The sequence below is a fragment of the Candoia aspera genome, chromosome 4, assembly GCF_035149785.1.
Source record: "Candoia aspera isolate rCanAsp1 chromosome 4, rCanAsp1.hap2, whole genome shotgun sequence".
NCBI classification, from domain to species: Eukaryota; Metazoa; Chordata; class Lepidosauria; order Squamata; family Boidae; genus Candoia; species Candoia aspera.
In genome coordinates this window covers 114103927-114122445 of record NC_086156.1, presented here as the reverse complement: position 1 = coordinate 114122445, position 18519 = coordinate 114103927, and the positions used below count along the sequence as shown (strand labels likewise).

The 18519-nt window shown below is 41.0% G+C and overlaps 1 protein-coding gene across 1 annotated transcript in view; it reads left to right on the top strand.

The window, feature by feature from the left end:
- Positions 1-3396: 3396 nt before the first annotated feature.
- Positions 3397-18519, top strand: part of LOC134497198 (vomeronasal type-2 receptor 26-like) — a 31023-nt gene continuing 15900 nt past the window's right edge. Inside the window, exons 1-4 of the mRNA XM_063302873.1 lie at positions 3397-4197; positions 4803-5030; positions 5399-5525; positions 6358-7249. Of these exons, the coding sequence (XP_063158943.1) occupies positions 3397-4197; positions 4803-5030; positions 5399-5525; positions 6358-7249 (2048 nt within the window). The remainder of the gene's footprint in view (positions 4198-4802; positions 5031-5398; positions 5526-6357; positions 7250-18519) is intronic.

Below are 18519 nucleotides of genomic sequence, written 5' to 3'. Positions count from 1 at the left end.
CAAAGGAAATTCTGGCAGGATTTCAAGATTCTCTTATTAAACCTTGCAACAATAAAATAGAGTTCTAAAAGTCTCCTTCCTGGCTAAGCCTACCCTGAAAGGCTGACATCCATCTGTCTCTCTCTTGCATGTCAGTTCTCTATCTACCATCTATCTATCTATCTATCTATCTATCTATCTATCTATCTATCTATCTATCTATCTATCTATCTATCTATCCATTGACATATTTAGAGACTCTTTTAACCACTTGATACTTAATATTCCCACAAAGCTTGGGAGACTGATAGTTAGGTGGACCAACTTTAATTCTAATTATAAAGTTATAAACAGACTAACGGTCCAGATGGATTTGAAGTAAGATATTGGAATTAATTAAAACAATCCTTTCATGGGAAATGACTGTTGTTTTGAATTCTGGATTAAAAAAAATAGAATGGACAATTTAGACTTCCTGGAATTGGGCAAATCACTATAATTTGTTCACCTACTCAAGCCTCTGAAGGCTTTACAGAAAGATGTGAAAAACAGAAAGCAAGTCTGGAATGAGTCAAAATCTAAACCCAGTTCTGTGGAGATCTGGGATAGTAAGGAGAGACCAACACTGCTATTCAGGTTTGTTTCTTCTGCTGTCTTTTGCTGCTCTTAATCAGAAAACACTTCAGATTTCAGATTTTCTTAGTCAGCATTGAAACATGCCATTGTTTCCCTGTTGAAGTTCAGTTTAGATAGATGCTTTTATCTCAAAAGGTGCATCTGGAATCATCCATTTTTGAAATCCAGTAGGCTGTCTCGACTTTTCCACTTTGTGCTGCAGATATGTTCTTCCTTCTGATGTTTCCCGTGATCAAAGTGAATACGCTGAATTGCTTGGTGGCTAATCCTTTTCCAGTTCTGCATGAATGGCACCAGCCAGCGGATCTCTTAATTGGAGGGATGGTTTCGCAGATTACACATGTTTCCAATGAACTCTGGTTTGATGAATACCCATCACATAGGATATTTGAGATTACAAAGTAAGCAAATATCCAGATTCATCTAATTGGACTTTGCCCCTCCTTGGCTCTTACAAATCACAACCCTTGTTTCTGTGAGTAACCAAATGATCCAAGCAGATGAGAAGCTTCTTAGCCACTCTTTTTCCTCAGTTTCTGCATTAGTTCTAATGCTCTACCAAGTGTGAATGCTGCTCTCCCACTATAAATGATCATTCTACTTTGAAAAGATGTCATGAAACTGAGGAGCAATTTAGAAACCTGTTTTAGCTTTGCTAATAAATACAGTAGCTAGATTATGAAGACATTGTTGAAGATTTCAGATGAACAGATGACAAAGGCTGTAGGCTACAGAAAGGGCATCTGGAATTCCTGTGGGTTCTATACTGATCCCTTTTATCCTCTGATTTTTAATACATTTTCATGAGCAGTCTTAGGCTCATCCTTTCTGTCTTTGTCCCACAAGCATATACTCTCTTCTTGGTTTACCTCCTAGTAGGATGCATCTTGCTAGGTGCTAGGATTTTCTTCCTACCTCATAGATTTCTCTCAATACTGCTTCTTTTCTGCTAAAGTTACAACCCTGCTTCAATTTTCTTTGCAGAATTTTAGCCCACTCATCATGAACACAAGAAATAACTGGAAAAAAATAAGCAAGAATTGCTTCTCTGTCTCCACTAGATAAAATTAAATATGAAACTTCTTTAGAATTCCTAAAGATTAGTTGGATCATGAAGAAAGCACAGACAGGGATGGATGGATAGATGTGAAAATGTTCAACCATGATGTTCTTCTACTATATAAAATAAGAATGATACAGTGAAAATCCATTTAACCAATCCCATTTTTTATGGAAGATTGAGAAGCATCTGCAGGAAACAGCACAAAAATGCAATTTTAAATCATCCTCTATTGAGACACCCAAAATCAAGACTATCCAATTGTGCATTCAGAACAGAATGGGTCAGGACTGAGCAAAGCTGAAAGAAAAATAATCTCCAAGGAAACATTAGGTTCCACTCAGTAGAAACAGGGCAATATCTGGTCCGTTCATTTTTGCCTTAAAACCCAACCATTTATGAAGTTGTATGTTTTATGAGGAAATTTTCAGATCTCATGGAAGGAATAATAGAATGGCTACTTCCCAAAACAGACTTACCATTTAGTGTTGTGTTATGCTATGTAATTCTCAAATATCAGCATGACACAAGAAGTAGACCTTCCATTCACAGGGAGAAAGTATCATTATGTTTTATATGACACCACTTCATTCACTGTAGACTTGCTTTCTCAAAGGCTTTCTTTATTTGCAGCATGATCACAAAATTCTACCAGCATGTCCTCTCCTTAGAATTTGCCCTAAAGGAGATCAATGGGAATCCACAACTCCTGGCCAATGTCACACTTGGTCTCCATGTATCAGACAGCTACTATGATCCAAGAATGACCTATCGAACCACCCTGGACCTGCTTTTCAAATCGAATAGATTTCTCCCCAACTATGAATGTGGCATCGCTAAGAACCTCATGGCCATCATTGGAGGACTTGGATGTGATACCTCTTCCCATATTGCAGGCATTATAGATGTCTACAAGATTCCTCAGGTTGGTCTGTGGGTGGGGAAAGTTAACCCACTCTTCTGTTTATACTTAAAGCCCAAAGAATATAGATGAAGTTCTTTTTTTTATCCCCCATTACTATTGCCAAAGGGAGAGCCAGTTTCGTGTAGTGGTTAAGGCATCAGGCTAGAAAGTGGGAGACCATGAGTTCTAGTTCCATCTTAGGCAGAAGACCAGTTGGGTGGCCTTGGGTCAGTCCCTCTCTCTCAGCCCTGGGAAGAAGAAGGCAATGGCAAACCACTTCTGCAATCTTGCCAGGAAACCTTCACAGACTGGTCCAGGCAGTCTTCAGCAGTAAACACTGACTCAAAAGCACACACATGCGCTCGCACACTATCACCAAAAGAAGACTTAGGGAGTACCTGAAAACCACTCAACCAGCATAAGGATCATGCATTTCAATCCTACCTTGAAGCTGGCTGAACTTGGGCCAGTCCCTCTGTCAGTCCTAGGAAGAAGATTTATTGAGTAACTGTAAATAATGATTGGATAAGCGATGATGGATCTGAATCCTACTTTCCCTGCTTCAAATCAGACGTCTTTCCTGATAGATTCTCTAAATGAGTGAGTACCCCAGTAATTGCATTATCTTCTGATAAACAGAGGAACTGGGAGTACAGGAGCAATCTTCTTTTTTTTCAACTGTACCCTAAAGAGGTACAGAGAGAAGGGCACTTAGCCTAACTTATCACTTTAACATATTTTAATTTTCTCTCAGCTTACATATGGTTCATATCCACCAGAAGAATTTTATACCAGTCACTTCTCATCACTTTACTCCATGGCCCCAAATGAGGCTCCTCTGTATGTTGGGATTCTCCAATTGTTACAGCATTTTGGATGGAAGTGGGTTGGGCTGTTGGCTTCTGAGAGTGAGAGCGGAAAACAATTTTTGCAGAAAATGCAGCTTTTGATTTCAGAGAATGGAATCTGTTCAGCTTTCCTACAACAAGTCCCAGGAATACCCAATATTGATGAGTTGGATAAATTTAGTGGTATACTGTTTACTCTTTATAGACATTACGAAGACAGCAGGACAAACACATTTGTCATCTATGGAGAATCTCTGTTGCTTGTATGGCTCTCATTTGTCATTTATTTGTTGGATCCTGTATTGAGAGCAAATATATCCTTTAAAAAGGTTTGGATCATGACTAGTCAATTTGATTTTATCCTAACAGGATTTCAAAAGTCATGGAACCTCCAGTTGTTCAATGGGGCCATTTCCTTTCAAATTCCATCAAATGAAGTTCTGGGATTCAAGGCGTTTGTTCAGTCCATAAAACCTTCTTTGAGGCCCAGAGATGGATTTATAAAGGAATTTTGGGAGCAAGCATTTGACTGTTTCTTTCCTGATTCAGGATTGCCAACAATGGATCTTGGACAGTGCACTGGGGAGGAGAAGCTGGAGAGTCTTCCTGGGCCTCTCTTTGAAATGCAAATGACTGGTCATAGCTACAGTATCTACAATGGTGTCTTCGCTGTGGCTCATTCTTTGCAGGCCTTACTATCAAAGGGACCAAACCAGGGCAAAAGGGTGGTGGGAAACATGGTTCGAGTCACAGATCTCCAGCCTTGGCAGGTAACCTCTCTACACTTTCCTCTCTGTGAAGGAGTTAGTACAAATTGTTGTTTGTTGTTTGTTTGTTTTTAATCCATTCAATTGTGTCCGATTCTCGGAGACTCCCTGGAGAAGTCCCTGCAATATTCTTGGCAAAGTTTTTGGAAGTTGTTTGCAATTTCGTCCTTCCTATGGCTGAGAGAAAGTGAATGGCTCAAGGTCACCCTGCCGGCTTTGTGCCAAAGGTGGGACTAGAACTCGGTCTCCTGGTTTCTAACTTGATGCACCAAACTGGCTCTCACAACTTAATTAGGATGGCAAAATAGGCTAGGATTAAACACTAGATATGTATGCGCCAGATATCTCCAGGCTTGGCAGGTAACCTCTCTACACTTTACTTTCCATGAAGAATTTAGTACAACTTGATTAGGATGGCAAAATTGGCTAAGATATTTCAGCACTAGGTAGGTATGCTTCAAGGAGCTAGGGTGAAAACTTTGCTCTTACCCAAATTGTACACCCAGCCAAATGAATTCAGAGTAACCGGTACTGAACTCTTTTCTCCAAGTATGACCATGTTATTTTCTTCTCTGTCTCCCCCCACCTCACGTTCTTTTTCCAAGCAGCTCCACCCATTTCTTCAAGGCATTTCTTTTAACAACTCAGCTGGAGAGAGAGTCTTCTTTAATGACAAAAGGGAAGTGACCGGAGGATTTGATGTTATCAACATGATCACTTTTCCTAACAGGTCCTTTCAGAGAGTTAAAGTTGGAAGGCTAGATCCTAATGCTGCAAAAGGCAAAAAAATGGTCATTGATGAAAATAGGCTTCTCTGGCACCCCGGTTTCAACCAGGTATGGTCAAGAAAATCTCAAGAAATCCTCTTTTGGGAGGGACCAACTCAGAGTTGTCTTTTTTAAAAACAAAAACAACACTTTCCAAATGATCATGCCAACATTCATTTCTCTAAAAACTGGGGTCATTCTGTAACACTGTATTAATGTTTTGAAAAACTATGATACATAATTATACTTGAACATATGTCTTTGTTATATGTTCCTTTAAAACTATAATTCGTTTTTTGCCCAAACATTCCTACTTGTCTTATCACTTTTTATGGAATAAATAGTTAAAATGGTTTAAAGGTTTAACCTAGTTCTCATGTACATAAAAACAACAAACTTGGGATCTCCTTCTGAGCTCTGTTTCATGTTGTCAGCAGGTTCTTCCCATTTCTCTCTGTAATGAGTACTGTTACCCAGGAACCTGGAAGAGAAGGATGGAAGGGAAACCATTCTGCTGCTATGACTGTGTTCCATGTCCAGAAGGAAAGATTTCAGATAAGATGGGTCAGTTGTGAAGTTCTCCCTCTGATCATGACATGGGCTTAAAAGAAATATTTCCCACAGAGCTAAGGAAAGTCATTATATGATGAGCATATAACTACAGTATTGTATTAGTAAGGACATGTTTCCTCAGATGAATTTCCAGGGAGCCATGTGAATCTCCCTGACAAATGATCTGAAAAATATATAAAGGCTATGTTAAGTTGCAAAATTTTGGTATTCTCACAGGTATTCCTGATGAGTTGGCATTTGTGCCCAACATTTCAGAAGAAGCCTTCTGGAAGCCTAGTTTAGGATTCAGAGATGGGCCTACTCCATGAGTTTTCCAAAAATGATACGTTTAGGTCTAAGATGAGCAAAACACTGGAAAATGAACATGAGGGGGGAATGTTCTTTGAATAGTAATATATTTTTTTACCAAGAATTTATAAATTTAAGGCTTTATGCTAACTTACTCTTCCACAAGTAGAAAATTCAAAGGGTTTGGATGAAGGATACTAGTTTATCCCCTCACAGTCAATACTATCAACATCTGCTGCTGCTGCTCCTAAAATCCACAGTTCAATCTGCCAATTCCGTTTTTTCCCCCATTTCTGCACATTCAGAGTACTGTTAAAATTTTGAAATCTCAAAAGTCAGCATTGTGAATACTCACTGTCCTTATCAGTTCAAATCCACTTTCCCCCTTTGGTCCTATATGATGATATTGTGTAAATATTATATTTCAGTATCATATTGCAATATGGAGATAGATTTAAGACAGAATGAACACCAAAGATACTACAGTTTGACTTGGTTGGTCAATGACTGAGATTTCTTTTGATTTCTAATGTAGAGATGGAAGATTGTTTCAAATGTCCTGAAGATCAGTATCCCAGCAAGGAGCAAGATCATTGCATCACCAAAAAATCAAGTTTCCTGTCTTTTGAAGAACCTTTAGGGATCTCCTTGGCATCAGCTGCTGTTGCTTTTTGCTTGATAACAGCCTGGATACTTGGAACATTTATTAAGCACAAGGACACCCCCATAGTGAAAGCCAACAACCGGGACCTCACTTACACCCTCCTGGTGTCCCTTTTGCTCTGCTTTCTCTCTCCCTTTTTCTTCCTCAGCCAACCTGGGAAAGTCACCTGCCTCCTCCAGCAACCAACTTTTGGCCTCATCTTCTCAGTGGCTGTTTCTTGTGTCCTGGCCAAAACCATCACTGTGGTTGTGGCTTTCATGGCCACCAAGCCAGGATCTCAGATGAGGAAATGGGTAGGGAAAAGACTGGCCCTTTTGATTCTTCTTTCCTGCTCTCTTTTCCAAGCCATCCTTTGTTCTGTCTGGTTGGCGACCTCTCCTCCATTCCCTGAGTTAGACATGCACTCCTTTATGGAAACCATGCTTTTGCAATGCAATGAAGGCTCCATCCTCATGTTCTATTTTGTCCTGGGCTACCTTGGCTTCTTGGCTCTTGCCAGCTTCATTGTGTCATACTTTGCACGTAATTTGCCTGACAGCTTTAATGAAGCCAAGTTTATTACATTCAGTATGTTGGCTTTTTGCAGCGTGTGGGTGTCCTTTGTGCCAAGCTACCTGAGCACAACAGGGAAAGCCATGGTGGCTGTGGAGATCTTCTCCATCTTGTCTTCCAGTGCTGCCTTACTGGGATGTATCTTTTTCCCCAAATGCTACATCATAGTGCTGAGGCCTGAACTGAACAACAGGGAACAATTAATAAAAAGGTATTAAATCGTGTAAATATCTTTTTCTGTTCAAATTAAGAAGATGAGTAAATAAGTAATTTATTTTTATTTATTTTTATTTCTTTAGCAGATTTTTCCACCGCCCATCTCAAACACGACTCTGGTTGCCTTACAATACATTAAAATAACAATGGTTCATATCAATTTTAAAAAATATAAGATATAAATATACAAGATAGACTCTAAAAATATATAAGTATTATAAAATATATAATGTAGAAAGCTAAAGCCCAAGATGGAAGATATTCAAATTCCCCAGGGCCATATTATGGTGCCAGCCACCCCCTACATGTAATACATGTAGGATTATTTCAATTTAATCCAACTTTAAATATATGCAGTTAAATATGATTCTTCATGTACAGGATTGTTCATTCTTCTGTTTCCAAGAAGTAGACATGATTTTAATGAAATTTATTTACATACATAATCCAAAATGAAACTAGTGTATAATTTTTAATTGAAATCAATCCACATTTAGTTTCTGTCTTAGCTCCACCCGTTATTTGGAATCTATCTTCCAGCATTAAACTAAGTTGCCAAAGCTATAAGACAGAGCACAAAATTAAATGAATCATTTCTATATTCTCCTTCTCCTTTTCCTTCTTCCAATGATACCCACAAGAGTATATTGGAAGGTATTAACAGAGAAGAGATAACTATAGAATCAGCCCATCCTATGGAGTAATCGAAAGTTAAAAACAGATGTTCCAAATGGGTGTCTATATACTGCATGCATTCTAGGTGGTGAGTTAGATTCTTCAGATTGGCTGCCCAGATGTGGCTGCCCATTAGGAATGGGGTGAGCCGTAGCTTCCTCATGCCACGCCTATCAACTTCCGTAATTTACCCAGAATTCTGTAGGTGAAGTACAGGTGAAGAGGTGGCTACAGTTATGTTGTTTTGACAACTTGCTGAACTGGATAACCGTATAGGAACCAAAATGGTACAACTTCTTTATGAATGTACATAGATGAAAGGCTTTTTAGAGTATATGTGTGTGTGTATGTTCACACGTGTACTCTACAAAGCTAGGTACACACATGCACAAACAGATGTTTATACTATAAATACACACACACACACACACAGAAGCATATAGACATACATAGACAGAGATATTTTGGAGGTTAAATTTATAAATGTATATGTGTGTGTGTGTGTGTGTGTTATCTTTAAAACTGTGCATTTCTTCACACTGGCAAGGTTTAATACTTCCACTTAAATCTTTGAACACCTCAGAAAATGGTGTTCAAAGATTTAACCCTTAAATCTTTGAACACCATTTCATTATTATTATTATTATTATTTCATCCCACTTTCTATTATGCAATGCTGGGAGTGCCAGTCCTAGCTACAGATACACATTTTCAGCAGCAGGAAAAAGTCAGTTGTGATTCCAGAGATATAAATCAAATGTTTGTGTGTATTTGTGTTTGTGTGTGTGTTTGTTGATTTCTATGAGCCACTCTAATGTTATTGAAGCAATTCTGTTAACATGGCAGGAAGTGCAGGAGAAGGTTCAGACTTTCACAGCTGTGAAAAGAGGACTTTGTGAGAAGGTCTCTTGGGGAGTCCAACTGTCAAAGCCTGGAAGCGTTCTTGCTTTCAAAGCTGAGGCTGAGGAAACATCTAAAGCCAGATTACAGGGCCATTCTCCTGGGAAAGAGACAACAGCGTCTTAAGATGTCTGTAGCATTGTGCGTCAGTTATACTCCTGTGTTTACCCTTCCAGCCAGCAGACCTGAAGAGTCCTATTTCTAGGCCTATCAACCAAACAACTGGCACACGTCCTAGCAGAATTGCCGCCAGCCAGACCGGCTTTCCGTGTTGAAATTACACACCGTAACCTGACTTAATGATAGAGTTATTAGCATTCCCAGAGGAATGGCTGACGAAGAAAGGCTGGAAGGCCCCCTTGGTAGTTCTCCCAATCTCCCCCTTCCTCACATGTAGCATTTCTGTTGAGGCAATTATCGATCTTTGCTCCTGATTCTGTTCTTTTCTTTTTTTTCTTTTCTTTTTAAAGAATCCTCTCTATGACTACATTGCAAGGATTTGAATTTCACCCCTGTATTTTTGGAGTGCATGTCCCAAGATGAAAAACAGACATGTCAAAACGCAAAGCATGGAGAAAATTCAAACCAATTCACACATGCTAGATGAATTCAAACCGAAACCATGTGGAATGTTTTCTTAAAACAGGTTCCTGGATCATTTAATGCTATTTTGTGAACCTGAGACTGACAAATTGACACAGCTCCCCTCCACTCTATATTAGGCAAAGGTGTTGTATGTTGGAACATTTATTATAAAATAGAAATAGAAATAGAAATAGAAATAGAAATAGAAATAGAAATAGAAATAGAAATAGAAATAGAAATAGAAATAGAAATAGAAATAGAAATAGAAATAGAAATAGAAATAGAAATAGAAATAGTGAAGTGAAGTGAAATCTGGAATGGAATGGAATGAAAAAAGAATAAGATAAGATAAAACGCAAAGCCCCAGCATTTAGCATTAGCTTTATTTCGGAGAATGCCACGTAGGTCCTCTATTTGCTCTAAGGCCAATGTGTGATAAAGCCGTGAATAAAACAATAAAACTGCAGGGACTTCTCCAGGCAGTTACAGGAGTTAATAGTATTTTGAAGGTCCTGATCAATAATTTTTCGTTTTAAAAAAATCAGAAATTAGATTGCAAAGGACATGGCGGAAAAGTGAGTTTCATGTGCAGACTGAAATCACGAGATACCTGAGAAGCAAGTAGGGACGCAAATTAACAACCTTGCAGCGAGATTTGCAGTATCTGCAAATAAAGTACTTTAAAGTACTGAGGGAAGCTCTTCGGAAGCCTCCAGGTCTCGTCAGGGAAAACGGTTTGGCCCCTGCGTCCCTGGATGGCCCTGTCTCCTGCAGCTGCAAGAGTTGCACATGGCACAACTCTGGACTCTCCCACCATCTTGAAGAAGAATCAGAGTTTTCACCCCCAACATTTCACTGACCTCCAAAGGGACCTACAGTGATTGTCTTTATCATGCATTATGCAGGCATCAGGCATAACACTGAAGGCACAAGTCCTGTAACGGTTGCAGGCTGACAGGAAAAAATGCAGGTATGTTTGTTCTACCATCAGAGGCCGGAGAAAGAGGAGGAAATGCAGGCAGAGAAGAAATGTTGCACGAAGTGGAGGGTTTCCTCAGGACTGATTTAGCAAGTCTTCTCGTGTCTCCCACCCACAGGGATGATATTTTGGAACATGCAATGTTTGGATGACGCTAGCAGATGGTCGAAAATGACTGGTGATTCTCACATTTTGCCATACCGTGACCCCTCCATTAATTCATGATAAGTAAGGTGACACCACCCTCCCCAAACAAGAAAAAAAATAGATTTACATAACATGGCTGTGATTGGCAGATGGTTCTGACAGATGACTAGATCCATCTCTCCAAACTCACTGCAGGCTTTGCTCATGGGTTTTTATTAAGCCAGTTTGGACTTGCATATGCAAAGAATTGTGACACCATAAAAGCCCATTTAAAAACAAAACAAAGCAGCTTGCTATAGTGGTTATCATCATGACCACCACCACCATCATCAGATGGTGAGAGGGAAAGACTGGCCCAAAGCCACCCAGCTGGCTTTCATACCTAATGGAGGCCTAGAACTCACCATCTCCTGGTTTCTAGGCCAGCACCTTCTCCACCAGACCAAATTGTCTCTCATGTGTTCTAGTCCCCATCAGTTCTAGTGCTACCTTTGGGACAATCCCTTCCTCTTAGCCCTGAGAAAATGGGAAGGCAAACCACTTCCAAAAATGTTGCCAAGAAAACTGCTTTGACTTGCCCAGGCAATTGCCAGAATTCAGGATCGATGGATAGATGGAGGGGAGGGAGGAGGGAGGGAGCGGGAAGGGGAAGGGAATAAACTTCCCCTTAAAAGCTGCTGAGGGTAATTTGAATGACAAGTGGACAGAAGATGGAGTTTCCCCCTAATCTATGTTTAAGACATCTGTTACAATGAATAAAGTAGTGACACAACCAATGCCTTTCCAGCAAGTTATATCCACGGTGAAGCTCACAGAAATCGCTTCTCCCCAATTCCAAAGAGCCGTCCACCCTATTTCTCATCCCGGACTCCTAAGAATCAGCATCTGAAGTGGAAGGGATGGTTATACAAAGCAGATGATATTCATTACTACATCTTGTCCAATCAGGTCAGCTACTTTATAGCAACATTAGCTGCAGGGCACTCAGTAGTAGGTGATATGCAGTATATCCCCCACAAAGGGCCTTTCTTTGCAGCACTGTCCATGAGCTACACTGCCTTGGGAGGAGATTCTAGAAACAGCCATTAAATTAGCTGTGAGGAAAATCATCTCAGCTGAGACATTTCCAAGCAAATTGTGGCTCATGCAGTGAAAGACCACAGTCAAAGGTGGTCACTGCAGTCAAATACAAAGGTGATCCCATGTTTCCCTGAGAACATTCTGAAATCCAAATGATCATTCTGAGGTGCAAATGTTAAAGATTTTTAGCTAAATGACACAGGAAACCCCATCACAGATGCTTCTGGTTTTCTAAGAATTCAGGGTGGGATGGGAGGAAGGAGGGCAACCCCCATGAAAAAAAGAATGTGAAGCCATATGGAAAAGAGACACCTGCAGGGCTTTGCAACCGCTTCTAATTTGGGCCAGGGCATTGTTTGGGGAAAACCCAGCAAGGTACACCTGAATAGAAAAACACATGTTCTTGATAGCCAGTCATAATAGCATAGTGTATTTTCTTGGCACCTCCGTTCTGCCTTGTGTGTTTCTGGTTTCTGGTTCTTTGGTGCCTTCTTCTCTGCAGCTCTGTTGTGGGGTGAGCTTCTTGAATGTAACCAGCACAGCAGACTCAGCCTATGGCAGGTTTGAAGGGAGTGATGCCACCTTCCTGGAAGCAATTCATTTGCAGATTAAAAAGAAAAGCATGGAACCTCCCCATTGTAGGCATCAGCAGGGGCACTGGTAACTCAATTTCAATTCATTACAATCAACGATCAGCCAGAGGAGGACAGGCAAGGGAGGTTCCTGATATAATATGTGTCATGGCATACAGATGTGAATCTTGCAAATTCAGTATCTGAATCAGATGGAGAACCATAAGGGTGGAATTTGAGTCTTGACATCACCAAAAATGTGTTATCATTTTGATGACATCTTGGTAGGCATCTTCACCAGAACTCAGTATGTAAGAATAAAATAATTCTCTAATACTAAATCTCACTGTAGGATTTATTATTAATTTTAGCTCCTTGTCTGGAACTGTCTCTCTCCCCCGCCTGGTTGCTACATGACTATGACCATCATCTGCCCAGGAGGAGCAGCACTTTGGGAATCCACACCTTTTTAGTATTTTGGATTCTGAATCCAATGAACCCAATACTATCTCTTGTAGAGGGAGGCAGAGACAGTTTTAGCAAAGGAATGCAAGAGCGATGAACAGATATGAGACAAGGAATTAAACCTGATCCTGAAATAAAAGGAAGTATAAGAATGATTCAAACCAACTATGCTTGATAGTCCTTGACAGCATTTCTCCAAGTGTGGTCTGGGGACCCCTGGAGATCCCTGAGACCCTTTCAGGGCATCCATGAAGTCAAACAAATAAATAAATATTCACATTGTCTCCATTTTAATGTCTAATAGAGGAAATATCAATAAATGCAACCAACATAAACCAAAGCTCATTGGGTCCTCCATCATTTTAAGAATGTCAAGGGAACAGAAAGTTTGAGAACCACTGCTCTATCTAGTCTCTATCTATGTATCAAATATTCATTGACCTCTTTAGAGACTCTTTTAACCACTTGGTGCTTTATTCCCACAAAGCATGGGAGACTGATAGTTGGGTGGACCCACTTTCACTCTGGATGAAAAGTAGAATGGAACTTCTGGTGAGGACATGGCAAGATAGACATCCCTGAAGGAGCGAGGACAACATGATGGCAGAGATAGGTGTGTAGACAGCAGGAGCTGAGGTTTTTGCACTTTTTTAATATTTTAAATATGAACCCTAACCTTAACCCTTACCCTAATGCAGCATCTGGAAAGGATAGCACTCCCAAACATACAGCCCAAAGTATGGATCCAGTATGTAGATGACACTTTTGTCATAATACAAAAGAAACAGCTGGAAGAAGCCCACAAAACCATCAGTCACATCTTTAATGGAATACAATTCACAAGGCAGGAAGAAAACAACCACTCACTCCCATTCCTGGACATCCTCATCAGTAGAGGAAATGACGGTAAGTTAGAAACAGAAGTCTACACGAAAGCTACCCACACCAACCAAGCTCTCCATTACCACAGTAACAGTCCAACCTCCCACAAATCAAGCTGTGTAAGAACATTATTCGGACGAGCACTTACACACTGTAGCAACCCAGAACACCAGAAAGAAGAAAAAGATAATTTGTACAGCATCTTCCAACAAAATGGATACCCGCTCAACTTTATCAAAAAGTGCCTCACCACCCAACCCAGGGAAACTACGTAAAGGATAACACTGCCATACATCAGAAACGTATCAGAAACCGCCAACAGACTGTTACAACCACATGGCATCATTGTAACACATAAACCAACTAAACCTCTTCAAAACATATTAAGCAAGCCAAAAGACCAAATAGCCCAAGAAGAAAAAACAGGAGTTCTTAACATCATACAATGCAAAGACTGTAACAGCCACTATGTAGGACAGACAGGCGGCAGAATAGCAGAGCGCATCCAGAAACACCAGCTAGCAGTCAGAAGACATGATGAGAACTCCTTAATCTCACAACACATGGACAGACTCAACCACAGTTTCAACTGGGAAACTATGAGCATCCTAGACCAAGCCAAAACCAAAAATGCCAGAGAATTCCTAGAAGCCTGGCACTCAAACAAAGCAGCCATCAACAGACACATAGAGGTCAACAACATTTACACACCATTCAAAAGAGACAATAGAAAAAACAAAAGACCAGGACACTCCCTTGCCAGCAATCAACACCCAGATATGCAAAAATCAACACTAGGGTTAACACCAGAGGAACCATCAAAGGGCACAATACACCCTAACCAAGGCACCATTAACTCAGGCAATCAACCAAGCAGCAAACAACAGCCCAATCAAAGCACTCGTAAGGAGAGAACAACACCCCCACCAACAGAAGCAGGGCAAGCCACGGTATCTAGACCAAGGGCAAGGTCCACTTCCTCTTTGCACTGAAGATGTTGCCTAGTCTGGCAATGAAATGTCTGCAAGAAAACAAGAAGGCTCAGAGGGCACCAAGGACTCCACAGTTCAACCCTGAGTTGCAAATATTTGCTTAGAGAAGAAAATGTCATAATTTCATTACTCCTTGCCTCTTAGTAATAACTTCCTCTTGCTTAACTCAGGCCTCAGCATGATGATGTAGCATTTGGGGAAAAAAATACAGCACAGTAACCCAGCACCAGAAGACAAGATGGAGAAGACCTCCACAGCCACCATGGCTTTTCCTCTGGTGCTCAGATAGGTTGGAACAAAGGAGACCCAGACACTGCAGAAGGCCAACATGCTGAAGGTGATGAACTTGGCTTCATTGAAAGTGTCTGGTAATTTGCGGGCAAGGAAGGCCACGATGAAGCTGGTGAGGGCCAGGAGACCCATGTAGACCAGGACACAATAGAACATGGAGGACGACCCTTCATTGCATTGGAGGAGGATTTCTTCAGTGACTGAGTGCATGTCTAACTCAGGAAAGGGGGGAGAGGTTGACAACCACACCGTACAAATGCTGGCTTGGAGGAGAGAGCAGGAAAAGACAATGCAAAAGGCCAGTCTTTTCCCCACCCATCTCCGCATCCTGGATCCAGGTTTTGTAGCCATGAATGCGAGAGAAACTAGTATGGTTTTGGCTAACACACACGAAACAGCAAATGAGAAGATGATCCCAAAAGCAGATTGTCTGAGAAAGCAGGTCACTTTTCCAGGTCCCACCAGGAAGAGTAAAGAGGTGAGGAAGCAGAGCAGGATGGAGAGAAGAAGAATGTAGGTGAGATCCCGGTTGTTGGCTTTGATGATGGGACTGTCTCTGTGTTTAATAAAGGACCAAAAGACAAAGGTGGTGATCAATGAGAAGGAAAGGGAAATGGAAGGTAATGCGATGCCCAGAGGTTCGGCACACGATAGGAAAGTTATCGTTTTAGGGATACATCTATCTTGGTCCTTGTTTGCATATTGATCATCAGGGCATTGGAAACAGTCATCCACATCTGAAAAATAGAGATAACCTTTTGATGTCTACTCTCATTTTTCACAAGCCCCTTCAAATGAAGATGTAAGGAGCTAAGAGTTCAAAGTGTGGTCAAGGGTAATACATTTATATTCATGAAAACGTGAATGGGGGAAAGCCTATTAGCACCGAAATACGACCTGGGCTATTCCTGTGTGTTTGTGTCTGTATGTGTGCATGCGTGTGTATGTATACACACATACACACACACACACACACACACACACACATACATACATACATACATGTATGGCATCTTCCTGAAAGTAATCTACGATTGTCCTGAATATTGCAGTGATAGATTTCTTTCGGTAATCCCTTATCCGAGTTCAGGCCACTCACGCTGGATGGCCCTTTAAGGAAAGGATAATCGAACAAATTCTCTTTGTAAATGGAAAACCCACTCACTCCTTCTGCATTTCTACCCATATGACACAGAACAGTGCTCCAATAAGAAAAGTGTAATCAAATGAAATATGTAGCATTAGCATAAATTTCATAATAAACAAATGTACTTATACTGTGTCCAGAAACAAATAGCTTCTGTTTTTGCTTATTTAATTTAATTATTTAATTTAATTTAATTGAAGTGGCTAAATTATTATAGGGGATTTATTGCATTCTTTTGCTGTTGTGTTTTATTGGTTCAGTTGCTTCCGACTCTTCGTGAATTCATGGACCAGCCCACGCCAGAGCTTCCTGTCAGTCGTCAACACCCCCAGCTCCCCCAGGGATGAGTCCGTCACCAATAGAATATCATCCGTCCACCTTGCCCTTGGTCGGCCCCTCTTCCTTTTGCCATCCACTCTCCCTAGCATCAGCATCTTCTCCAGGGTCCCCTGTCTTCTCCTTATGTGGCCAAAGTATTTCAGTTTTGCCTTTAATATCATTCCCTCAAATGAGCAACCTGGCTTTATTTCCTGGAGGATGGACTGGTTTGATCTTCTTGCAGTCCAAGGCACTCTCAGGATTTTCCTCCAACACCACAGTTCCAAAGCATCGATCTTCCTTCTCTCAGCCTTCCTTCTGGTCCAGCTCTCGCAGCCATATGTTCCTACAGGGAACACCATTGCTTTAACTATGCGGACCTTTGTTGTCAGTGTGATGTCTCTGCTCTTAACTATTTCATCAAGATTTGTCACTGCTCTTCTCCCAAGGATTAAGCGTCTTCTGATTTCCTGACTGCAGACAGCATCTGCTGTGATCTTCGCAACTAGAAATCCAATGTCTTTCACTGCCTCTATGTTTTCTCCCTCTATTTGCCAGTTATCAATCAAGCTGGTTGCCATCATCTTGGTTTTTTTGAGGTTTAGCTGCAAGCCAGCTTTTGCACTTTCTTCTTTCACCTTCATCATAAGGCTCCTCAGTTCCTCTTCGCTTTCAGCCATCAAAGTGGTATCATCTGCATATCTGAGATTCTTAATGTTTCTTCCAGCCATTATAAATACAGCCTTGGATTCCTCAAGCCCAGCATGACGCATGATGTGTTTTGCGTACATGTCGAACCGGTCGGGTGAGAGTATATAGCCCTGCCGTACTCCTTTCCCAATCTTAAACCGGTCCGTTTTTCCGTGGTCTGTTCTTACTGTTGCTACCTGGTTGTTATACAGATTCATCAGGAGGCATACAAGGTGACGTGGTATCCCCATACCACTAAAAACGTGCCGCAATTTGTTATGGTCCACATAGTCAAAGGCTCTGGGAATAGTCAAAAAAACAGAAATAGATGCTTTTCTTAAACTCCCTGGCTTTTTCCATTATCAAGCGGTTTTTGCAATTTGGTCCCTAGTTCCTCTGCCTTTTCTAAGCCCAGCTTGGACATCTGGCAATTCTTGCTCCATGAATTGCTGGAGTCTACCTTGCAGGATCTTGAGGTAATCTCCCCTTGCAGGATTACCTTACTGGCATGCGAAATGAGTGCCACTGTTCGATAGTTTGAACATTCTTTAGTGTTTCCCTTTTTCACTATGGGGATATAAGTTGATTGTTTTCCACTCTGATGGCCATTCTTGTGTTTTCCAAATTCGCTGGCATATCGCATGCATTACCTTGACAGCATCATCTTGCAAGGTTTTGAACAGTTCAGCTGGGATGCCGTCGTCTCCTGCTGCCTTGTTATTAGCAATGCTTCTTAAGGCCCATCCAACCTCAGTCTTCAGGATGTCTGGCTCTAGCTCACTGACCACACCGTCAAAGCTATCCCCATAGCTTTGGATATTGGATGGGCCTTAAGAAAGGATATTGTTATCCTTCCTATACAGGTCTTCTGTATATTCCTGCCACCTTTTCTTGATCCCTTCTTTTTCTGTTAGGTCCTTGCCATCATACCCATTTTTGCCTGGAATTTACCTCCAATGTTTCTAATTTTCTGGAAGAGATCTCTTCTCCTTCCTATTCCATTGTCTTCTTCCACTTCCATGCCTTGCTTGTTTAAAAATAATGTCTTATCTCTTCTGGCTGACCTCTGGAATTTTGTTGCATTTAATTGGGCATATCTCCCCCTATCACTGTTGCCTTTTGCTTTCCTTCTTTCTTGGGCTACTTCTAGTGTCTCAGCAGACAGCCATTTTGCCTTCATTGCTTTCTCTTTCTCTGGGATGTATTTTGTTGCCGCCCCCTGAACAATGTTGCGACCTTCTGTCCAGAGTTCTTCCGGGACCCTATCTACTAAGTCCAGTCCCTTAAATCGATTCTTCACCTCCACTGCATATTCCTTAGGAATATTAGTGAGCTCATATCTAGCTGATCTGTGGGTCTTCCCTAATCTCTTTAGTCTGATTATAAATTGTGCAAGAAGAAGTTCGTGATCTGAACTACAGTCAGCTCCAGGTCTTGTTTTTAGCAACTGTATAGATGTCCACCACCTTTGGCTACAAAGGACGTAGTCAATTGGATTTTGATATTGTCCATCTGGTGAAGTCCATGTATAAAGCCATCTCA